This window comes from Thermobia domestica, chromosome 3 (genome assembly GCF_964235325.1).
Source record: "Thermobia domestica chromosome 3, izTheDome1.hap1.1, whole genome shotgun sequence".
Lineage (NCBI taxonomy): Eukaryota > Metazoa > Arthropoda > Insecta > Zygentoma > Lepismatidae > Thermobia > Thermobia domestica.
In genome coordinates this window covers 87,345,567-87,372,190 of record NC_137456.1, presented here as the reverse complement: position 1 = coordinate 87,372,190, position 26,624 = coordinate 87,345,567, and the positions used below count along the sequence as shown (strand labels likewise).

General features: G+C 36.6%; 1 protein-coding gene across 2 annotated transcripts in view; it reads right to left on the bottom strand.

The window, feature by feature from the left end:
* LOC145681466 (uncharacterized) overlaps positions 1–22,517 on the bottom strand; it is a 51,637-nt gene extending 29,120 nt beyond the window's left edge. The window contains exon 1 of one of the 2 annotated variants that reach the window (XM_081753105.1): positions 22,369–22,517. In XM_081753105.1, coding sequence (XP_081609231.1) covers positions 22,369–22,371 — 3 coding nt within the window. In that variant the 5' untranslated portion in view covers positions 22,372–22,517. Of the gene's footprint in view, positions 1–7,261; positions 7,347–22,368 lie in introns of those variants that run through there. The other variant, XM_081753106.1, reaches the window with a different exon arrangement.
* Positions 22,518–26,624: the final 4,107 nt, after the last annotated feature.

The following is a 26,624-nucleotide window of genomic DNA, read 5'->3' as shown; positions in this document are numbered from 1 at the left end:
TCGACCCCGACCTTTCAAACGCTAACACTATAGTACAACACCATGTTAAATAGGCAAATAAAAGAGACCTGAACCCAAACTTTTGGGATCTCATTTCTGGAGTCTCAGGTCCCGGAGCTTTCCAACACCACAATATGTATCCAATAACTCCATGCTTAAAAGAAAAATATAATGAAGCCAAGCTCAAAATTTCGGGACACCATTTTTGGACCTTTGAGACAAGGGCCCAATTTCTGACGTTAACACTGTGCTCAGACGACCCGAACATTTAAAAACTTCACCACCCACCCACATACAATTCCATGTTTAATAGGCGTATAGAAAGAACCCGCGCCCAAAACTTCGGGACCCCATTTTTCTGGAGCCTCATGGCTGGGGCCCGGTTTCTGATATCACCACTGTGCTCGGGAGACCCGGACTTTTCCAATGCCACCATCTGCATCCACTAACTCCATGTCTAACACGGCTTCCCCATTGTAGGAGGATTTTGACGAATTTTCTGCAGGTTCTTTACAACTATTTACAACGTTTCAAACTATTCATAAGAAATGAAATTTCAATACATTAGAAACTATGTTCTTTTAAAATGTTCAAAATGGATGACAGCATTGATTTCCAGTAATAGTTGTAAACTTTCGTAATTTTATTCTCTATTTGAATAGTAGTTTAATTTCGAATCTTTTACGGTTAAAAATATTTTTGTGAAATGTAACGGAATACATTGAAATGCTCCTACCCCCACGGGTACGTGTTCCAATTATAAATCGATTTGAGGTTCAGCGTACAAATGAGAAACTCCCAAAGCGAAGTACAATATTGTAACGTTATTGACATACATATGAATAACTGGTGATTAGGTCGTTAAGCTGTACATAAAATCATATAAATTTTCATTCATATTACGCAGACAAGTACACACAGAACAGCATATGAATCTTTATCTGACTTTTGTTTCTCTAACTTTCTGATAGCCTTTAGAAATAATATCTTTACAATCGAAATATTCGTTAAACATTATTATTATTATTATCCTTCAATATTCATTATACATCATATTCTTCATTACTTTAAATTCTTCATATTACATAACTATTTTACATTATATTCCGTCGAAGCTGTTTCAAAGTTAGTATTACACTTCTGACATAGTCATCATTACAAATCATAATTGATTCTCAATCCATACGCCTGTAACTTGTCCATCCTACCTGCAGTGTGGATCCTACGCAGTTTCGATCCTACGCAGTTTCGACCGTACGCAGTTTCGATCGTACGCAGTTTCGACGCTACGCAGTTTCGACCGTACGCAGTTTCGATCCTACGCAGTTTCGACGCTACGCAGTTTCGACCGTACGCAGTTTCGATCCTACGCAGTTTAGGTCGTATGGAGTCCATGAATATAACCCTAATTTATAGCTGCACAGGTTAAACAAATTAAAGAGAGAGAAAAAAAAAAATATTTTTTGAGCGCATGATTAAAACTTAAATTATTTCAGGGCAACTGCGTAGGATCGAAACTGCGTACGGTCGAAACTGCGTAGCGTCGAAACTGCGTACGATCGAAACTGCGTAGGATCGAAACAGGTTTTGAGCTGAATTTTTCGATCGTACGCAGTTTCGATGCTACGCAGTTTCGATCCTACGCCGCATTCCCGATTGAAATTACTCTCGGTATCAGTACCATCCCTACTACGGAGAGTAGACATTTATCATACATATTGCTCACAAGTGTACACGACATAATGCGAAACCGGAAAGACAGTTATGGAAGCATAACGATATTTTAAACGCTTACTTTTCACTGTCATTGTTCGAATCTTCAGATGGTATATGAAAATAATTGCAACATACCCTACAGAGGCCATTCAAGGGAGATATTACAGATGTGAAGAGTAGTCGATGCAGCTTTTCAACGATATATAACACATGCCGATTTCTGCGTATCTCTCCGGCGGCGGGGGAGGAAGTTGGTCGTAAAATAATTATTGCCTATGATTGTAATCTGTTCATATCATAAAACTTTCATATGCATTACAAAACCTGCCCTGCATTCTGTGCCTCAATGTTGGCATGATGGTATAGCAAAACACGTTCCCTGTTTATTGTAAAACATCATCTACTTGCCCTCTTATGCACTATAGGTATTTTTCTATTACATGTGTAAGAATAACATATGCCCGTTCTGTACATATCTTTTTTGCATTTTGCGTCCGTCATATTGCACATTCGATCCGTCATATTGCATTTTGTACGTTTAACATTGAATTCGTATTCAGCGACCACGAAAACCTCTATCTACTTGCTTTCAGTTCCATAGCAGTATTTTACATTTTGTCGCCATTTTGAATTTTACACTTTTAGCATCTGATTCATACACAGCGACGTCGAATGTCTCTATGTACCTGATTTCAGATTCATAACATGTTTCTTTGTAATTTGTGTCCGCCATGTTGGATCCGCCATTTTGATTTGTAAACATTTGATGTCAGATTCGTATTCAGCTCCCTTTCAAACCTATATATAGCACGTCTCAAAACAATTACGTCATAGCTTCTTATTTCATCCACGTTTTTTGTTGTTTCGGACCGAGCCTTGTTCTGATCTTTAAATGGTCGCCACGCCCCCTACAGGCCCCAATCAAGCGAGATATTTCACATGTGAAGTATACTCGGTGTGACCTTTCCAACGATATATAACACATGCAGATCCCTGCGTACCACTTCATGTACTTCCCTAGTCAATGTTTCTATAGGTAGAAAGTGTGTCCTTGCACTGCACGTCATCAATTATATGGTAGACAAATTAATATAAAATCCGCACAAAGCATATTCGGAGCTTACCTGAAATACCCATCCTTTGATTAAATATCACGAATAGATTTCAATAGTAAATAAATAACAAACCACATATTTACCACATAAATAACATTATCCACTTAACTTGTAAAACAGACCACTTGATTTTCAATACAAATACTGATTTTAATAGAACGAAAGAATTAAAATGACGTAGGAGATATTAATTTATTCTAAGCACTAATACTTTATAAACACAAATATGATTTCCTACAGAGCCAATAGTAGATGTGGGTAAGATGAATGGCCCATCTAGTGATGGGTAAATTCCCGGGAAAATATTTTTAGGGAATATTCCCAGGGAAAATTCCCGGGAAGATTCCCAAAAATGGGAATATTCCGAGAATTTATGTGTAAGCGAAAGAAAATTGCATTCTATTACTACAGTATATTGATTTAAAAATAAAATTCCTTTTTTTCCTCAGTATATTTATTACTGTTGTCTCCAAAGGATTCTTTAAAATGTATATTCTAAAGGGTATTATGTTATTTTATTATAGTTAGAGAATACGCATAAATGTATATTTATTTACAATATTTTTTGTCCGAGTAAACATGTTGAAAATCATTTGGTATAGGAAGTCCACATACTTTTACACCGCTAAACAGTTTAAATTTATACGTAAGTGTATTTTCTAAACTTGACCCTGCTACTGATATTATAAATATATAAAATTTTTAAATGTTATAAACAAATTAAGTTGGGTAACTGCCAGAAAACACATATTTCACAATTTTATCAACATTTGCGCATACATATTTATGTCCACAATATTTGCAAGATACTGGCTTATTTTTAGAATTTTGCGCTTAACATTGCCACGCACGACCTTTCTTCCAACCCATATCTCGAAATTTCATGTGTTAATTCACATGTAAGAGAAGCCTAAGTACCTATTCAGAAGCTCTCAGTCAAAGACAGTAGACAGACAACGTCTATTACTAACGATGATTCGGGGTGTATTGATAGTACTTAACCTTTATCTCTACAGTATTTCTAGATTACTTTACTGACTTGTTGCTTTTCATTTGTAAATTAGTATTTTTCTACTTTGTAGTACAAATGAAAATGGAAATTTAAAAATCATATTATTAACCATTATAACAAGTAGAGTCAACGAATTTCAATATTTTAATCTCCAAATTATTTAAAACCTAGTAGTAAATGAAAATAAATGAAAATAAAGTAATTAGTGATACAGTTCTTATAATTTAGAAAATAAAGAAATGAAAATAAATTTCTTCCCGGGAATTTATATGCCAGGGAAAAAAGCTGGGAATATTCCCAATTTTTACTTTCCTTCCCGCCGGGAATATTTCCACTGCACATCACTAGGCCCATCATCACATCGGCGATCGCGCACGAATATTATTATCAGTCGCATTGTCCGCGTTGCACGTTTAATTACGGTATTGAGAGTCGGAGATCCAAAAATGTAAGCACAATCCACATTGAAAAAACTAATCCTTTCAGGGTAAGAAGTTCAGGTTCCATTGTGATAGCTGGTTTCTCCTTATAGGTTGTCATTCCACTATTGGTCGGGAAAGTACAGCTTCACTGGCAATATAACTCATCTTTCACGCTCATTCCGCGTTATTTCCTTACATTTTGAACTCAATTGGCATTACTACATGAACCACAACGTTTCAGGATATGAAAAACACTGGTTTTGTGGTTTATTCATTACACTGAAATCAGAAAATAGTGGGTGTTATATAGAATGCATGAAGTTGTCTATATCGAAGCACACCTGAAGACCCACTGTTCACGCTTTGTGTAAGCGTCACTCTTCTCTCACACAATGGACGTAGGGGCGCGGTGGCTTAATGGTAGAGAGTTCACCTCCGTGCTCGTGGGTTTTCATGAGGTTCTCCCGTTTCCTCCCACTTTCATCATTCTACCATTTCATTCATATCTCATCATCACCGTCTCCTTTAGCCTAACCGGTATAACCGTGGAACGTAAAGCTGAAAGATTTCATTTCATTTACAATGGACGTGTATGAATACACTGTTAGAACAAAAAATATTTCCCATAAAACTCTGAGTTTTTAAGTATTTCTCCTTTGATAGGAAGTGATTAATTAGTTATTGCGTTATTAAAAGTATACTGATTACAGTACTTAAATAGAGAATGAAGTGAATAATTACGATTTATAGTAAAATATGCAAATTTAAAATGTAGTTCGTTGCTCTGGAGTTCGGCTTGTACAGGAGTGGGAAGAGAGCTACGCTGTGACGAATTCTTCTTCCAAATTAGGTTTTCGAAAAGAGAAGTGGGCGACCAATCACAAACATACATAAAAAGACTTCTGAGCGAGAAACTTCTTAGTTTTTAATTTCCAAGAATTTTGTCTCGCTGGTCAGGTGTATAACGAGGATTGTTTAAGGAGTATATATAACGTTATGGTTATAAAATTTGCGGATATAGTCTATACTCTTAGTTTGTTGTCCACATCCGTTCTTAAACCTATTATTATTATTATTATTATTATTATTATTATTATTATTATTATTATTATTATTATTATTATTATTATTTAACCATATATATTGTTTTGCTGTGCATATACATTGTACTTTTCATTAAAAGCATCATGTTACAATTGACCCGGGCACGGAGACATTTATAACAAAACAAATGCTATCATAAAATGCTTCGTAACTTTCTATATTAGAAAGTATCATATATGAAAAAAATTGAATGGAGCAACAAAGCGTCACTTAAGATATTGCATAATTTTCAGACTTATTGGATCATAAACATGTGAGAGAAAAAATAAAATGTAAAATTTGTTACAATTGTCCCCGGTCTCCCCTACAAGAAAGAGAGTAGAATATTTGAAATAATGGATCAGCATTTCTTTCTCCACAGCCGAAGTACTATACAGGCTGTTTGTTCTTCAAGCAATTCGAACCCAGTGGTGCTAGTAAAGATCTATATAAAATACAAGTGTTTGTCTCGATGTTTTAGAAAGAAAAAAATGGGCAAGAAACATTAACATGCATGAAATAAAAGTATTTCTGGTGTAGCAAAGTTATATACGTATATTGACATTTGAAATCCTGACTACATGTTCAGTATTAACATTGAAGTTAAAATTTTCCGTAGGGACTTTTCGGTGATAGGGACATTTTAACTTAACCTTAGTTGTAAAGACTTCACCAAAATATTATTCGCAATGCTGTGCTTCAGTAGATTGAGGACCACCGTACGCCACTGTACACGATCAACACTGCTTTCTTTCATATTTTCAATTTATAGTGTTGCTTTACTATGAAATTATTAATTTATTCCAAGGATTTTGCTGTTTGTTTAAGATATCCCACTCTTAACTGTTGAAATTATGGTCACCTTATTTATCCCGGGTGCATCTCCATTACTCATACTGGATATTCCTTTCTCAAATTTGTTCTGAGGTATTATATGCAGCAAACAACGTATTATTGAATATATGTTGTTGCAACGACAATTCAGTACTAAGTGCCAGAAAATTAATTCCTTTGTTTCATCCATCGACAGTACACAATTAACATTAATAAATCAAAACAATAACTTCTCAAAGGTGGCAGTGGAGCAGCGTTGCCAGATCTAGCATAATGATGCTAGATCTAGCATAATTTGCATGTCTTTAGCATCTAGCATCTTGCTTTTAGCATCCTGCCCAAATCTAGCATAATTTCAGCAAGTTTATCAAAAAGCCGCAAAGCCTGGAGATGAGAAAGAAGTTGGTCGTGGGAAGAAAAAGAACGGCAGAAATGTATCCTCTCCCATTGATTCACACAGTCGGTAAACCATACAGGCAGTCTCATTTTCCGAAGTAAGTTACAAAAGCTTTGGGCTTTTTTTGTGGCTCCACCCAGGGTTTTCTAATCCTCTAACTGCGAGGCATGGGCGGAGCTATGGGGGCCATTCTCTCCCCAACTTTTTGATAACTTCACCATCTTTATTTCTGACTTCATGATCATCTTTATTCCTGAAATGAAAGGTCCGAGACCGACCAAAAATCTGACCCCCAGCAGACAATTCCCAACTCCGCTTATGCTGCGAGGTAATTTTCTTTCAAAATATGTAAACAAACACTTTGCATTCATTTATACGATATATACGCCATTGAGTCTGGCAACGACTGCACTAGTTTAGTTGATTTAATGCATTGCTGCGTGAAGTATTGAGTTCTATCCAAGCATTCTTGCGCTCTGCGTATTTTAAGTTACGTTATCGTATCTCTATTTCGTTTATTTCTTTTAAAACTCCTGAATTAATAATTATGAGGATCTAGCATAATTTGACCAAATCTAGCATAATTTCGATCAGGTTTTGGAATAATTCAGAGCTGTGAGTCTGGCAACGCTGCAGTGGAGTATGTGCTACAGAAATTGACATTAAGTAAAACAACACTCACCCTTTCCCTACGAGGAGTTCATTATGTCTCGGATTAATGCCAAGAAACAAGATATTGTTAACAGCATATACGCAGACAACTAATTACAACAATCAAAGTCAAATTGTTACAGTCGTTATTTTATTTGCTTTATATTAATATTTATTAATTTGAGATGTCGGGTGAGTGAAATATGGGCCCGTATAAATAAAAGTGAGTAAGTGCTTAAAACTCACAAATTCGAAGCAAATGCTCAGTTTCGTATAAATAAAAATAATTCTACTCAAGCTACTCGTTAACAAATGCACATTGTCCTTGGCTGGTGAGCAACTGATCTACATTTGGTATAAATAAAACCGAGCACATGCTTATTTTATGGAGCAAGTGCTTAAGATTTTTTGAGGTTCCTCAGTACCTTGCTCAGCTTACTCAACAAAAGTTGTCAGAAGCGAAATGGCCGAGTTTATGGTAATTGACGAAAGAAAACGTAAAGAGTATAAATTGTAAAGGAACTGTGATGTTCTTAACTATAAAGAATTGTACAGATTTATGAAGGAAAATGTTACATGGTTTGCACAACACTTCCATCACGAATCCACTAAAAGACGAGGTGGTGCTCTGACGAATTATGAAAAGATGATTTTTTAAAGGTACGTAGTTGATGCTGGTTTCCAGGTGGGTGTTGCAGAAGATACTGGCGTTACTCAGCCTACCGTGTCAAATGTCTTCTGGGAAGTTGCATAGGTAATTAAACAGAATGCAAAATTATGAATATACATCTCCTACAACAACTGCGTGCTCTTCAAGAAGCTGAGAATGAATGGTCTCAACGGTATACATTTCCGGATGTTATTGGTGCATAGATTGCACACATGTAGTAATAATGAAAAATCCATCGGGATGAATATATACATCGAAAAGGGGTTGCAAGTATTTATGTGCACGCCACCTGTGATGCAAGATGAAGATTTATTAGTGTAAATGCCACTTGGCCTGGCTCTGTGCACGATTCTCGCATATGGAAGAATTTGGTTTGGATATTTGTAGAGTAATGACTAATAATACCGCTAACACACTATTATTAGGTGATTCTGGATATCAAATTGCAGCAATAATGGATATGAGATTGATAGCAATAATACGATATAGAGGTCGAAGAATAAAGAATCTGAGATGTGTTTGTCGACGGAGTGTTGGACAACGTAGTGGCCTTCCTTTTTATGCGAAGTGAGTATGGTGTAACGAGGAGTAACTTTGGCAGGATCAGTTTGAGAAAATTTTGCTTTATTATTATTAATAATAACTGAAAAAATAACCAACAATTTCAACAAATATGTAAATGTGACAGAATAATAAAGGCAAAAGAGGATAACTACGTCATAAATGACACGATGATTTTTCTAATGTTTCTCCATACATTCTAAATTAAAGAAATTCTGACTTAATTTAATATGCCATCTGAACCTTTGACGTGACGATTGAAGAAATGGGCCCTAGTTATACGGCAAATGGGAGAATGTACTTACCTGCTAATCTTGATATGGATAGATTTGATTCTGACTAGAGGACATCGAGAAATTTTGTCTTCCATTATTTTAACATAATTGGTCTGTTTCCAGTGCGTTTGACAGATTTCTGCTTCAATCTCGTTTTCATATCGTTAATCTTTTTGAAAATTTGATGCTCTGTAAATACGATTTTAAATTCCTCTTCCAGTTGACTTTTTATATTAGCCACGGCAATATTTTTCTCGGTTTACTTTCTGGAAGATGAGCTTGAGCTTTTGTTAGGATATCTTTATCTGCAGACAACAATTCCACGAATCGCTTCTGAAAATAGTAACTTTTCTCAACCAATTTGAAAGGATTTTTAATAAAAAATGATGTACTCTTGTTTTCGACCCTAAAGTATTCCTAAGACTTGGTAATGTAGTATGTGTTTCTTATTCAAGTGGTTAAATATCTTTAAAAATATTTTTATGCGTAAATGCCTCGCATACATTGCTAAATACTTTGGAATTTGTATATTAAAAATGGCTTTATTTGTAAATATTTTTGAATGTTTCAAATTAAAAACTCTTCTACCCTCTATTGTAGAAAGCGGACAAGACAGTAAATTCATTGAGCATATGCTTCTTGTCACTGAGCATTTGCTGAAGGAGTAGAGGAAAGTTTTATTTATACCAAAACGAAGAGCAGGTGCTCAACACTCAGCTTGCTCATGAGCAAATGCTCAGAAGCAAGTGGTTGTTTTTATTTATACGACCCATGAACACTATCCATATCAGAGTTTGGAGGGGAAAGACAACTTCGAAAGTATTATTGCCAGAAATGGCATTTGCAATAAAGAGACAAAACATGGAGGTGAAAAATACATTGTAGAAAATGGAAATATGAAATATTATAACCATGTTTACTTGAATTTAAGCACTCTTTGTGAATATAAACTCTCCCCCCGCTAAAAAAAAAATCGTGTCCATAGAACACGTTAATTGTGTAGCTACAAGCACTGAGCTGTTTCTCAAGACCACTCCAAAGACTCAAGAGGTTTCCATTCTTATTCTGATCAATACTACTACTTCAATTCCTGTTAATATCAGTAAGAAGAGTGAAGACAAGATAGATCCAGTGAAACCAACAACTAACGAACAAAAGTATGCACCTCATAACTCTAAGAAGTTTGTGTACGCGGGTGAACAGTCAAAATCGCAAGAAGAAAACACTATAGATACTATTCCAATCAAAAAGAACGTATAGAAGTAGAAAACTAAACAAACTGTTGAGATGTCCACTTATGTTATCGAGGAAACTGACACTAAGGACAAATGGAACTTCTAAGGCTACACATAGAAGTTCTTGATACTTACTTTGAGAATTTAGTCAGAATCCGCTCATCTAAAGGGTCCACCCCTTTTACTTCTACTTTTCTCGCATAATCAACACCAAGTTAGTGAACTAATCTCTACTGGTCTCACTCTCGATGGGCTCCATTTTAAGGTGTTACCGTCTGAAAACGCAACCCAACCAAGAGTTTGCTATACGTATTGCTATTACAGGCATACATCGCCGCAAAAGTAAACATGTCTGCGATAGCTGTGGTAATATGCATTCAACATCCTGTGATAGACCTCTAAATGACAACTTGTGCGCTACCTGTTTTGTGTAACGTAACTAAGAAAGTTCTGTCGGTTTTTCACCCACCACCTTCGAACATCGATATATCACCTAAGAAGTACCTGGGATATCAAAAATAGTCCCCATCAGCATCGACAACCTTCTGCCAACGTTCTGGAAGGTCATGGATTCCATCATGGTAGAATTTGGTGGGCTGTGAAGCGAAGAAGGTATCAAGTGCATTTTGCAGCTCTACTAGAGATCTGAACTGGTGTCTTCTCCAAGGAATGGAACAGGTGATAATCGGACGGTGCAATGTCCGAGAAGTATGGCGAATGCAATAGTGTTTCCGCACGTAACACCATCCAAGGCGTAGAATGGTGTCCGGGTCATCCTAGCCATGTGGTTCTTAGTATTGTCCTGTAACAGGAGGAACCCTTTAAGATTCAGAGTTTTGAGTTTTTCTTGAACACGGCTGAACTGCTGACAGTACACAGTTGCAATGATGCTCTGACTAGCTGGAAGCAGTTCCCGATGCACGATTCCGCGAGCAGTCCACCAAACACACAAGAGGATTTTCTTCTGGTGCAGTGCTGGTTTCGGCTGTTTTAGAACCGGTTCATGGGATGCTAACCGATGATGACGGCACCGTGGAGCTTTGTACAGGACCCACTTCTTATCACATGTCAACATCCTGTCCAGAAATGGCTCCTTCCTCAGACGAGACAGCAAAGAAATACAGGTGTCTGCTCGCGTTGCCTTCTGGCCCGGAATCAAATCATGTGGGACCCATCGACCGACCCAACTTGTAGTGCTTCCCAAGTTGATGAAGGTGCTGTCGAATGATTTCTCCGCTCATACTGAATTGTACCAAATTTCTCAAAAGTAAATCCCCACGTTAAGCGGGTTTGCATATCCAGGCTCCTATGAAAACATTTACGATCACTCTAACTCCAATCATTTCACAGATTCAACCTGTTGTATATAAGTTATTAGGACGTAAAATTGAACATAATTTAAACGAAAAAGACTTTTATGCATTGCAAGACATGTAACTCCCAAATATTCACCACAAACTTATAGTCGTATCGACATAAACAAAAAGAAGTGCGGAACAGGAAACTACTTTACCCAAAAGTCAAAAGAGACTCACTGAAGACATACGAACTGGTTACAATTCGCTGTGAGACGCGGTGTAGTGCACCTCGTGTGTGAGCTCCGCTGTAACTAGGTTATACGTTCGCCTTGACGGCCTTTGTGTTTGATACAATTTCAGTAGTGTGTCTGTCAGTGTACATAACCCGGATTTCTGCATAGGTTTGTTTAGTGAATCTTAGTTGTTGTGTCACTCTACGATAGTTTTGTACCACTTACAATGAATGCTTTACGTAAAAATGCAGTTCGAATTGCATTTGACAAGATGACACGTACTATCAGACCCAGTGTAGCCAGGATACAGGCTTGGTTAACTAACGAATTGCAATTACATATTCAGGATATTGCAGCAATTCAACTTCATAATGAGGATTATAGTTTGTACATCAAGTTTAAATGTCAAGATCACGTGGACACCTTTCTTCGTCAGCACCCGGAAACCATGAATTTTGAGCATGAAAATGGCACAATAAGTCAAGTACAGTTGTCCAGTGCAAGTATACAATATACCCGTGTACGCATATTGGATCTCCCCATGGAAATCACTAATGATGAACTTAGTGCAGTGCTTCGCCCCTATGGACAAGTGATACATGTCACGGAGGAAATGTGGTCCAGTACGTTACCCTTTCCAGTTTATAATGGCAATAGACTCGTTCAAATGATTTTAGGGAAACATATTCCCTCTAAAATTGTGGTTCGTGGGTGTCGTGCTAGTGTCATGTATCAAGGTCAACCGCCTACCTGCTTTATTTGTCTGGCCCCGAACCACGTCGCAAGCGCGTGTCCACGGAAAGTTAAACCCCAGGTGATATCTACTTCAGCTCCCACTGCATTTAAGATGACTGAACTTTTCAGTGGTAAGATGCCGACTACTCCTAGTTATTGCCCTTCTTCACCCGATTTACAGTTGCCAACAGTTTCTACTGCCCAACCAATGGTCCTAGAGAGCACCCCCTCCCCTTCGACTCCTAATTTACAGGATGAGAGGAATTTTCCCCAGTTGCCCCTCAAAAGTGAATCTCTTCAGTCAGCTGTATCCGAGAAGCAGAGTAAAGAGGGCAGTGCCCCTCATGCTACCTCCAAGATGATTCCCACTACTGCAACGACCCTGTCACCTGACCTCTCGCCCGACTGTAAACAGCCTGAAGTGTCTATTAACCAAGAAGCACATGTGACTCCCCCTGTTGTATTAGAGCCTCCGTTACAGCCAGTGCAAAGTGAAAACGTGTCAAAGAAAAGGAAAACAAAAGTATCTACTGAACGGAATGACGTAACAAGTGCTTTATCCGTGTGGCCTTCTAGTGCAGTGTCTTCCCTCACTCCAGCAAATGGTGAAAACAATGTTAGCCAGTGAATTCGTAAACAAACCATGTTCCAAGTGTTTATATCGTTCTGCGATCTTACACGTTTCAGACACGAGACCAACAACACACCGCACAGCTCTTCTCTCTCTCTCTCTCTCTCTCTTTTTTTCAAGGTTGATAGTTTCACGGTCTGGTAGTAATTTTGACTCTAAAGTAAGATTTACGTAATAGTGCCTGCGATACGACAGCTTTATTTACACTGTCTTCTCTTATATGCTGTTATATAGGTTGTTTACAAATGTACCGTCTGTTAAGAAACGTACCAGAGAGGTCATTTCCTTTCTTTTTGTTTCTGCTGTTCCTGTGCGCTATATCCGGGTCAATGCAAGAAGTTCGTAAGCCAAATGTTCGATCATATATTACCTTAAATTTGAATGGAATTCAAAGTGATGCTAATCGCAATCTTTTACGAAGCTTTATCAACCAAACATCGACTGACTTTATTTTATTACAAGAAGTGGCGTTTGCAGAATTAGACTTTTTACCCCAATATATTGCCTATGTCAATATAGGACCAGCGAACCGGGGTACAGCTATATTATGTAAACGAGGTATAGAGGTCTCAAATGTTATTCATTTGCCGTCTGGCAGGGGTATTAGCATTACTTGTGACAATATTACGATCATTAATATTTATTCGTATTCTGGCACTAATAATCGAATAGCACGGAAACAGTTTTACTCTACTGAAATCTTACCATTATTTCCGAATGTTCCGAATAACATAATACTTGCAGGCGATTTTAATGCTGTCTCTAGAGCAATTGATACCACGGGAAAGTTTATTCCATCACCTGCCCTACAGCAGCTAGTTTCATCAATACCTTTCAAGGACGTCTGGGTCCACCACCGGCGAGATCTCCAATTCACTTTTAAAAATTCTACTATGAGCAGTCGGTTGGACCGAGTTTTGGCAACCACTAATCTAGTATCCTCCCTCACTGATATTCATTTGAAATTAGTTCCGTTCAGTGATCATGCCGCAGTAATCTGGACATGTAAATTTGCTCTAGGTGTTTCTACAACCTATGGAAAAAACAGCTTGGAAATTGAATACTCAATTACTTACTGACACCGACACGAAATGTTTGTTTAGAACTAAATGGACGTACTGGCTCCGCTAACGTCACTACTACCCGACACTAAATGACTGGTGGGTCAAATATGTGAAGCCTAAAATAAGAAGTTTTTTCAAATGGCAAGGAGCTGAAAAGAAACGAGACCAGCGTGACACCCTAGCGTATCTTTACAGAGCGCTGCATGAACTTTGGATCCTGCCCAGCTCTCCGCAAAATATGATTGCAATTCACAAAACGAAGGCATGGATAAAACAACTTCATGCTAATGATGTACGCAAATATGTTCATACCCTGCCAGACGGAGACTGTCTGCCCGATGAACACATTACATTTTATCACTATATGGCGAAACATAAACGTCGTGTTGGGAAGGTGACTGACACCCTGAATCATAATAATACCAAACTTACGGCCCTCCCTGACATTCAAAAAGTTTTCTTTGACCATTATACAACGTTATATGCTGCCACTACGGACCCTCCCCAAGGGTATCACGATTATTTAAATTTGTTGCTCCCACAATTATCAGCGGCTGATAATCAGACATTAACTGCACCACTAACAGAAGCGGAAATACTTCACATGCTTAAGCAATGTAATCCTACCTCATGTCCCGGGAGTGACGGTTTGCCGTATGCACTCTATCAACAGTATTGGAATATCATAGGCGTGGATATGGTAACATTATATAATGAACTCTATGCTACTCCGCACTTCCTTCAAAATGATGGTCATGTGATCTTTATTCCTAAGTCTTCTGATGCCAACACTGTCACACAATATAGGCCAATCACCTTACTCAACACCGATCTCAAATTGTTTAGTAAAGTTCTAGTGCGACGCCTCAAATCAATATTTCAAGACAAAATTAGTCCATTTCAGGCTGCTCTCAATCCACATAAGAATGTTTATTATGCGCTGACCAAGATTCGGGATGTTGTAGGTTATTTTACGTTTAATAGACAACCGGCTTGCCTGATATCCCTTGATTTTCAAAATGCATTTGATCGATTATCTCATGACTTTCTGTTTGCTGTGCTACGAGCGTATAATTTTCCAGAAGTTTTCCTTAACTTTCTCACTCACATTTATAGCACAGCCACGGCTACGCTTCAAATCAATGGTTTTTCTACTGCTCCCATTCCATTACACAAAGGAGTTCGTCAGGGATGCCCAATTTCCATGTTTTTGTTTGGCTTCGCACTAGAACCTTTATTATATAAGTTAGCTGCATATATACAACCTGATCTGAATGACCTGCAAAATATATCGGTTACTGCCTTCGCAGACGATGTTAGCCTTAGCTGTACCACTCTACAACAATTTAACTATATTATTGACCAATTACAACAATTTAGTGCTCTTAGTGGCGAACTGCTTAATTTACAAAAAACAAAAGTGTTGCCCTTTCATTCTTGGACTATGGACGGCATACTCCTACCATTTGCCAACATTGAACTGGTTACGAAAGTGAAAATCCTGGGCATAACGTTTTCTAATTCAGACAGTTTACAGTATGAACATATTTGGGATTCTCTCATTCAAAAATTACGAATGCTCAGTCTAAATCACAAATTGCGCAACTTAAACCTAATCCAACGTATTTGGTACATCAATAGTTATTTATGTGCTAAATTGTGGTACTCCGCTCATATATATCCCATTAGTGATTGTATGTTCGTAAAATAAATTCCCTGATTGGTTGGTTTCTGTGGGCAGGGCATTATTTTCGTGTCAAAAGTGACACTGTTACCCTACCCCTTGACCGTGGGGGCTTGAACCTAATATCAGTCAGAGCTAAATGTACTGCATTCTTTCTAGCTAATACTTATAAACAATTTCAAGTTACTGACCAAATCACCCACCAATGGATTTCTTGTTGGATCTCTTCCCTCCCTGCACCTAATCCTCCTAATACGATGTCACTCAAACAGGCCCCGGTGTATATTCAACACTGCGTGCAAGGTTGGTCCTGTTTCTATCTCTGATCCTACCAACTATTCCCATATCCGCTTTCTATCCACACACTTCCACGCACCTCTTTGCAATAATATCGTTCTGCGTATCCAAATGAAATTTCCAACAAAAAATTGGTCCAGAATTTGGTTCAATATTCATAACACCACGTTGACATCAGCGGTCGTGGGTGTCTGGTATACGATAGTAAATGAGCTCGTACCTACTCATGTTAAGTTAAAACGTATTAGTGTACTCCCTACGGATATGTGTCAACACTGTAATCAGGAAGACACGCTAGAACACAGACTAACGTTGTGTCTTCAATCTTCTTCTATCTGGGCTAAATTACAACGCTTTGTTAAGTGTGATTTGCCGAGCACCTGCACATAAGTTTGATCATAATTATGCTTTGTTCCCAGAATATAAGTTTTTTCCAATCACGAAAAACAATAGCGTCACATGGTTAATTGGTCAAACGATTTTTTATCTTATGGACACATATCCGTATGGAAATGAATATGCATATGTGATGTTTCTTAAAACTGCTTGTAAACAATTTTCTGTAAATGTAGCTCAAAAATATTTTTCAAATTATTTACGTATAGTATGTACTGAATATCTGTCCTAAGCTGTTTAAGCTTCATGTAACTCTTCAGCAAATGGGAAATAAAAAAAAACTGGTCGAGCGGTTTGGGTTACTAGTCTATCAATTAGAAGTTTGTGTGTTCAAACCCTGAAGGGAGTATTCGTTTTTTTTAAGTATGTTCCTATTTTCATCAGAGGACTGAGAACATTTCTTTAAATAAATCTTTGGCAACTACTTTTCTCTCAAATTCCATTAGAAGGGAACATTATATGAATTGCAAATCTAAAATCCACAGCTGAGAACAAAATGTTATGTTCAATATTTCATTATTATCCTTTGATTTGTAATGAAAAACTAATTATGAGCATTGGCGATTTCAGAAGATTTCCCCCCTGTAATGGTCAATAATGGTCAATTCTCCCACAGGTCATGCCCTGAAATCATCAGTTTGAAAGGTTTCCTTAACAAATAGAATATTACATTTATTTCTCGTTCTACGTTATGAAATAGAAAAGTCATAATTTTAAAGTGAATTATAATACGATAAGCATAAAGATTTATAGAACTAATGAAGTAAATATTCTTGTGTAAGTTATCGATTTCTAATCAGATTAAAACTCGAATATTCGTTTGCATCGCACTTTAAAGTAAATCCTCTCTCTATATAATTCTTACTAGAAAGTATGTTTAACTCCAATTACTTAATCAATATTTTTAATAATATATTTTTATTGTAATACTTTTACTATTCAATGTTGTATACACTTCATTTCCCAAAGCAAAACCTCGCAAATGTATAGTGGACTAGTGAATATTATCAAATAAATTATCATTTTGTTTACGTAAATACTCCATCGCCTCATTTGAATCTTCGTACTTTAAATAATAATAATAATAATAATAATAATAATAATAATAATAATAATAATAATAATAATAATAATAAAATCATAGCCATACCTTTATCAGAATTTCAGGCTTAGTCAATAAATGAATTCAACGTGGTCTCTATTCGAAGTTCTATTTAATCGAATCCGATAGAGAAACTTCGAAAACAGGTAAAAGAAAAATGTTACCTTGGTGGGACTGGAACTAACCTTTAAGAGTTCCTTTCAATTTACAGACAAATGCCTTAGGCACTTTGTTTCTTTTCTTTAAGTTAACTGATTCACCGAACGTATCTGAGTAACTTGTCTCTATTTTCTACTCGGTTATATACGTTTTACAATCATTTCCGTTAATCTTGAACGACAGGAACACGAATACAAAAACATCTAAGAGAATTAAAATTCCAAACTCCCCCACCGGAAATCGAACCTGGGACCTCATACACCTTAGGCACACGTGCTAGCCACTAGACCAGCGGGGAAAGCAAGTGAAATGCCTTTTGTAGTATCTGAAGTTTACACCTATTTCATCCTGCTGTAATAATGTTTACCGTATTCGTTACTTTGAGGAATGATATACGTTATTCATATAGGTTGTAATACATATTCGTTCATAAATATTATATAAATTAACAGAATTATTCATAATATTTCATGGAAATTCACTGGTGCATGCGCAGTAGAAACAGAAGAATGCAGTTTACTGATTAGTCAGAATGAAAATGTCTAACAGGCTATCAGAATTCCTTAATGGAAAGTAGTGGTTCCCAACCTGGGGACGCGCAGCTTCCTCCTGAGTAAGCATGAAGTGGGAGTAAGGGGGCGAAAGCTACTGGCAGAAATGAATTATGAAATAAATTATTATTATTATTATTATTATTATTATTATTATTATTATTATTATTATTATTATTATTATTATTATTATTTGCCATACCGCTAAATCAATTTCTTCACTGATTTCTCGTCACAGCCCTAAACCCAAGCGATCTGAATGAGAGTTTGTTCCACTTTTACTCGACTATAATTTCTCCTCGCAGACTAACAGATAGTTCTCTACAGCCTTTAGAGCTAGACATTTTGACAACTTGTAGAAATTTTCATTGTCATTCGTATTAGCAATGACAGTAAAGTGGATATTTCTGTTTCTACTGTGCATCATCATCATCATTATATCAGAAGTATTCCGCCATTACCAGCGGCTCACTTACCGCAGCTGAGAAGCTGCCATGCTCCACAATCTTCTGTTAACCTCTCCATCTTCACATACGATTTTTCTGTTTTGATATCGCCAATAGCCTAATTATGTTTCTATATAGTCTAATTCGTCCCCTCCCTCTATTTCCTGCCACCATACCCTCTAGCACATCCCTCATGATACAGTTCCTTCTTAACCAATATTCCAACCAGTTTCTCTTCCTCTTCTTAATAATATTTTTCTCCTTCCATTTCCGACCCTCTCATTCGTTTTCCTCTCGACCCAGCTATTTCTCTCCATTCTTCTCCACGCACATATTTCGAAAGCCACCAATTGTTTCTTATCATTTCTGCGTAATGTCCATGTTTCTGTCCTATAAATACAGTAAAATACAGTACACGAAGCATTTTATGAGTCTTTTTTTCAACTCTAAGGCCCCACAAAATAGTATTTTCTTCATCCTAAAGGCTTCTTTCGCCATTTCTATCTTTGCTTTTATTTCACGTTCGCATGTCATATCACTAATAATATTACTCAGACATCAAAAACTAGTCACCTGTTTTTTTCCCGCTCCTACTTCTATATTTGACACCGATCGCTTCGTTTCAATCAACATGGATTTTGTCTTTCTAACATTTATTTTCATCCCATATTCTTCAGAAGCCTTTCTCAAGTTTTCTACATCTTATTAATTTTCTTTTTAGATTTTGCAACAACAATCATATCAACCCCAAACCGTATACACCTCATCATTCTATCTCCTACCGAAATTCCATCTTCATTATGAAAACTCATTTTTGCTATCTCTTCTACATAGCTATTAAATAATGTCGGCGAAATATATAATATCTGTTGAACTCACCTTTCAATTACACTGTCACTCTACTGTGCATGCGCCAGTGAATTTCCATGGAAGATCATTAATAATTCTGATAATTTATATAATATTTATGAACGAATATGTAATACAACCTATATGAATAACGTATATCATTCCTCAAAGTAACGAATACGGTAAACATTATTACAGCAAGATGAAATAGGTGTAAACTTCAGATACTACAAAAGGCATTTCACTTGCTTTCCCCGCTGGTCTAGTGGCTAGCACGTGTGCCTAAGGTGTATGAGGTCTCAGGTTCGATTTCCGGTGGGGGAGTTTGGAATTTTAATTCTCTTAGATGTTTTTGTATTCGTGTTCCTGTCGTTCAAGATTAACGGAAATGATTGTAAAACGTATATAACCGAGTAGAAAATAGAGACAAGTTACTCAGATACGTTCGGTGAATCAGTTAACTTAAAGAAAAGAAACAAAGTGCCTAAGGCATTTGTCTGTAAATTGAAAGGAACTCTTAAAGGTTAGTTCCAGTCCCACCAAGGTAACATTTTTCTTTTACCTGTTTTCGAAGTTTCTCTATCGGATTCGATTAAATAGAACTTCGAATAGAGACCACGTTGAATTCATTTATTGACTAAGCCTGAAATTCTGATAAAGGTATGGCTATGATTTTATTATTATTATTATTATTATTATTATTATTATTATTATTATTATTATTATTATTATTATTATTATTATTATTATTATTTAAAGTACGAAGTTTGAAATGAGGCGATGGAGTATTTACGTAAACAAAATGATAATTTATTTGATAATATTCACTAGTCTACTATACATTTGCGAGGTTTTGCTTTGGGAAATGAAGTGTATACAACATTGAATAGTAAAAGTATTACAATAAAAATATATTATTAAAAATATTGATTAAGTAATTGGAGTTAAACATACTTTCCAGTAAGAATTAATAGAGAGAGGATTTACTTTAAAGTGCGATGCAAACGAATATTCGAGTTTTAATCTGATTAGAAATCGATAACTTACACAAGAATATTTACTTCATTAGTTCTATAAATCTTTATGCTTATCGTATTATAATTCACTTTAAAATTATGATTTTTCTATTTCAAAACGTAGAACGAGAAATAAATGTAATATTCTATTTGTTAAGGAAACCTTTCAAACTGATGATTTCAGGGCATGACCTGTGGGAGAATTTGAGACTCTGTCGACATAAATTTTCCCCTTCGTGGCAATAAGTTCTCTTCGATCATGCTCAAAGTGGACTAATAATGTTTTATCAGTTTTCTCTCATTCATATATTGACCATTACCGGGGGGAAATCTTCTGAAATCGCCAATGCTTATAATTAGTTTTTCATTACAAATCAAAGGATAATAATGAAATATTGAACATAATATTTTGTTCTCAGCTGTGGATTTTAGATTTGAAATTCATATAATGTTCCCTTCTAATGGAATTTGAGAGAAAAGTAGTTGCCAAAGATTTATTTAAAGAAATGTTCTCAGTCCTCTGATAAAAATAGGAACACACTTTAAAAAAAACAAAAAACGAATACTCCCTTCAGGGTTTGAACACATAAACTTCTAATTGAAAGACTAGTGCCCCAAACCGCTTGACCAGTTCGTATGTCTTCAGTGAGCCTCTTTTGACTTTTGGGTAAAGTACTTTCCTGCTCCACACTTCTCTTTGTTTATGTCGATACGACTATAAGTTTGTGGTGAATATTTGGCTGTTACAGATCTTGCAATGCATAAAAGTCTTTTTCGCATAAATTATGTTCAATTTTACGTCCTAATAACTTATATACAACAGGTTGAATCTGTGAAATGATTGGGGTTAGAGTGATCGTAAATGTTTTTATAGTTAGGAGCCTGGATATGCAAACCCGCTTAACGTGGGGATTTACTTTTGAGAAATTTGGTACTCCCAGTTCCTCACATGTCTAGCCACTGCTCGCCTCAATTTCTTGAGAAGAGCTTTATTTTGGACGTGTTGGTCCTCCGGCACGTGGTGCGTCTTCGAGTGTTTTGTCACCATCCTTAAATTTGTGAAACCACCGTTGCACTGTCCGCGTAGTCACGACACCCTCGCCAAAGGCCTGGCATATCTTCCGCCCCGCTGGAGCGGTGTTTGACCCCAGTTTGAACTCGTACAACTACCCGCCCTTATAACGCTCCGTGAATGCCCCATGTTCATTCTGTCCTTACGCAAGTTCACGGTGTAAGTGAACTGCCACAACCAGGTGTATGTTGGATATACCCACACCAATAATTAACCTTCACCTTATCTTCATTCGCATTCAACTCACGGTGTGAGGGCCAATAAAACACACACCTCTACAAAGAGCGACAGAATTTTCTTGGTTACCTTTATAGCAGGACACCACACCTGTGCTAGCACTTGCCCCAAAAGAACTTTAAACAGCAGCAGCACTTCAGAGGGCCATTTCCAATCCCAGGAAGTACATCTTATCACAGAAGATGTTATTATTCTCTCGGAAGTATGTGTAAATAAAAAAAAAGAAATAACTAACCGTAAATAACTTCGGAATGAAAAATTCATCCAAGTTTAATAGAAGGAATAGAATTACGATCCTTCATCTTTCATCATCCATCATTTTCATCAATTTATACATTTAATTTACTATGATTGAAAACCAGTTAACATTACTTACTTGTAAGTGATATAGGTAACTGGGATGTAGGCGTGCATCTAAAGTTATAAACCTCAATTCAGGTTGTGAAAGCAAGAGTTTACCCGAAGTGGATTTGTGCCATATCCCTCTGCTTCCATAAGGAAGAGGCTTTTTCTATCCAACTATCATTCCCACTACTTATAACTTAAGAACGCTTATTCAGTAGTAGTTACAGTAAGATTATTTTTATTCAGAATTACCACGAAAGTCTAGCAAACATGTTGACTTACCATGAATTAGGAATCTTTATATACCTATCTCTGATCCCAATACAGCATATTATATTTACGTCTTACGTTTCTGAGTATACTTGCTCTACAAAATAATATTTGACTTGAAAAACGTATTTTTTCTCGCATTGTTTGAATCGTTAATTTCAAAACACAGTTGATAGTGTTCAGTTGTTTTCTTATTCGTGTCGAAGATTCCTAACTTTTTATTTAAGCATTTTACATCTATTTTAACACTATGAAACTAATAGTATTTAGGCTGATAAAAGACCTAAGAATGAGGATACCATGTCTGTGTGAAGTTGGCCCCTCAAATGTTTGGGCTACACGAGATCTTTATTGGGTCAGAAAGTACTTCATTTGGGCTGTTTGGGCTAGCAACGTTTAGTGTTTGGGCTAGTCTGGAAACAAAGCTACAGCTTCACAAAGTTTTGGGGGGCCAACTTCACATTAGCTCCCAAGTGATTGGACCAGACGAGATTTTTATTGGGCTAGATAGTACTTCGTTTGAGCTGATCGGGTCAGCAAATTTTAGCGTTTGGGCTATCATAGTTTCCGAAATATGGGCTATTAAACTTATTGAAAAGTTATTTTCCTGCTTCTTTGTCGGGGCCAACTTCACTAATATGATATTTCTGACAAATATATTTATTGGAATTGACAATACTTTGTGCCAACTAACAATGTAGCAAAGTTCAAGATTTGGGCTATATTTGAAATAGAGTTAGACCTTCACGAAGTTTTGGGGGCCAACTTCACGTTAATCCTCCAAGTGACTGGGCCAGACGGATTTTTTTTTGGGAGGGGGCTGGATAATATTTCGTTCGGGCTTATTGGGTCAGCGAGTTTTAGTGTTTGGGCTATTAAGATTTGGGCTGTATTTGAAAGAGGGTTAGACCTTGAGATATTTGGTTGCCGGAAAGAATAGGTTTTAATCTAATAGGTGAGGATTTTTCTTATTTTATAAATTGTTTGGACTATACATCGGTGGAGCTCCAAATGGTGAAAAAAGATGCAATGTTGCCATCTTGTACATACTATGCCAGAAGTTTTGACAGAATTACGACATTATTAATTTCTACGATAGTACTAAATTTACATTTGGCAGAGGTTGGAAGTGGTCACCCAAAACTATTACAATGTAGGTGACGTAATTACGACTCCCATTGATTCACGAACTTACCAGCGGGCACCCTGATTGCCTGTGGACCGGGGCATCGCCCCGGTTGCCCCAGCCTAGTTAATCCCCTGGACTGAGGATGCATATGCAAGACCAAAACCAAGACTAAATGTGCAAGACTACCAAAACTGCCAAGACTCCAGCAAAAACATGACCCACCTACCTTGATATTTTTATAAATAGTCGAAAAATAGAGAAAAGCTTTATACTTCAAATTCATAATTTTGTATTTCGTTTTGTTTTGTCAGTTTAAGAAATGAGCGCAGCAATGGGGAGCAGAGGGACTCAAGTACTTCCCCAGAAATATGAAGAAGTGCTCATCCTAATCTTTGTAACCGAACTGAGAGAAAAAAGATTGCTTTCTTATTGCTTTCCCTATATACAGTTTAATGTGGATGAGTATTCGGCTTAAAAATTACAAAGAATTGTTGATAATAATAGAACGGAGACTAGTTAGAAGACTGTATGCTGCTTGAGAGTCCATTAAGAATCAAACCTGGAGTTTTCTGCATCAAACACATGTCTATATTACCCACGTATTCACAAAAGGCTTACGTAACATGTAAAGAATGGATGTATATAAAAATTATTTGGACATAAGTCTTCAAGGTTTGACGCAATTCAATTATGGATGTAGTGTATATATAAAATTTCCACGAGTGTCTTATTCATAGCTTAGTTTACCATATATAACCATTACAATTGTAAAGTTTATGCTTTATACAGTTTATTAAGATAGTAATTGTTTTCCAGTAAAATAAATTTAGAGGATTAAAGCTGATAACTACTTAGACAAAATTAGCGCTGTCAAAAATTGAGATTCACAAAATCTGGATTTAGAATTTCAACTGAAACCGAAATCTGGATTTCCGATAATGAAATGACAAAAACTGAAATTAGAATTTCACTTAATGAAATGTCAAGAACCGAAAACGGATTTCGTATAATGACATACTAAAAACTTGATATCTGGATATTGCACAGCATTAGACAAAATGTTATGAAAAAGGAACTCCAAACTGAATTACATGAGAAGAAGGGTCACCACCCTTTTCGTCCAAAGGACATTTCGTTCAGAAACATTTGGTCCAGGGACATTTAGCCAAAGGACATTTCGTCCAAAAGACAATTGGTCCAAAGGACATTTCGTCCAAAACACAATTGGTCCAAAGGACATTTCGTCCAAAGGACATTTCGACCAAAAGACATTTGGTCCAAATGACATTTCGTCCAAAAGACAACTGGTCCAAAGGACATTTCGTCCAAAGACATTTGGTCCAAAGGACATTTCGTCCGAAACACAATGGTCCAAGGGACATTTCGTCCAAAGGAGATTTGATCCGATAACGCTTTGGGGTCCGGGGTTTGTTTCTATTAGAAGAGTATAAAAGTGATGCCTATAACATTATGACTCAGTAGCTTCTTATTTCTAAAGGAAATTTGAAATAGAGATTTATTTCGTAATTTCCATTTCGATAGAACAAATATATGCTGAGATATTCAGAAAAACGTAAACGAGTGAAAACAAAATGGCCGAACAACAGAAATGAGGGAAAGGTTGGAGTGTGAAGCATGTTGCTGTAATAACTGCTAACACGACATCTAAATTTTAATGTTGTGAATGAAATAGTTTAAAAATAAAAATGAAATGAAATCTTTAAGTTTTACGTCCCACGGTTATGCCGGTTAGGCTAAAGGAGACGGTGATGATGAGAGATGAGTGAAATGGTGGAATGAAGAAAGTGGGAGGAAACGGGAGAATCCCGAAAAAACCCACGAGCACGGTGTTTGTCCACCACAAAGTCCACACGGCGCGAGCTGGGATCGAACCAGGGATCCCAAGCACCGGAGGTGAACGCTCTACCACTGAGCCACCGCGCCCACAAAGTTTTAAAATAAGTACCGGCAACTAAAATTAATGGAGTTTAAATTTGAGTAAGTTAAATATTAGGTATTCAAACCAGGGTTGAAAAAAAACATGTTTTTTTTAAAAAAAATCATAAAAAACGTTTTTTATGTTTAAAACATGTTTTTTTTGTTTAAAACGTTTTTAACGTTTAAAACAAAGTACTTTGTTTTAAACAAGAAAAAAACATGTTTAAAACGTTTATTTTGTTTAAAACAATAATCTACATAAGCATATAAATTACATTTTTACACTCTTAGGTACTGCTTGCCATCTATATTCAACCGCTAGATCAAATTTCGGGAACTTCCCTAATCTCGATCCGCCCAAATGTTCAATTCCGGAGAAAAAATCGGGATTTTCCCGATCTCCGTTCACAGAATATGTAGTTTAGTTTCTTTGTGTTACGTTCTACTGGTCGTCTGCATTCTTCATCTTTAAACTCCCATTGACGCAACTGCTGTGTCAGGGCTTTAAACCTCAATGGCTCAGTCTTAAACCTCAAATTAAGGCTGGAAGATGGTTTTGGTACTAATTTATTCCTCAAAGATGCAACTTTCCTGGTGTGCATTTTATGTATGTGGGAGGAGGGTAAATATCGTGTTTTTTGTTTTGTTTTCAACAGTTTTTTGGGGGCCGTTCCCCCTCTTGGGGGATAGATTCATAAAAATTGTTACATGAAGCAATGAAGTAGGTTACTACATGGTAATATCGTGTATTTGTACCAGGGTTGGCTGGTTTAAACCAAAAAACGAAAAATGTTCCTAAAAGTGTAAGTGTTTGTAAAATCTTGATGAAGACACGTTTGTGGGTTATCACATTTCACTCCCGTATATTATTCGTATTATATTCAGACCTAAATTCCCCATTCATTACTCAAAAAGATTATACTGCATAAGCAAAGTTTATAAATGTTTGTTTTGTGATTTTTTTGTAGTTGTTATTATTGTTTTTATTTAATTGCAATCAAAGAAAAATTCTAAATATTGTTTCGTTTCAATGTTTACTATTGATAAAATACATCGAAATGCCGTATTTTTTGTGTTTGGGGGGAGGGGGGTCAGGCCCCACGAGAGACATTTAGTGAAATGAGAAGTCTCTTTGGTATTTATTTATGTATAAATGAGTCTGAGCCAAAGTGGACTCAAATAATTCGTATCTTTATTCACT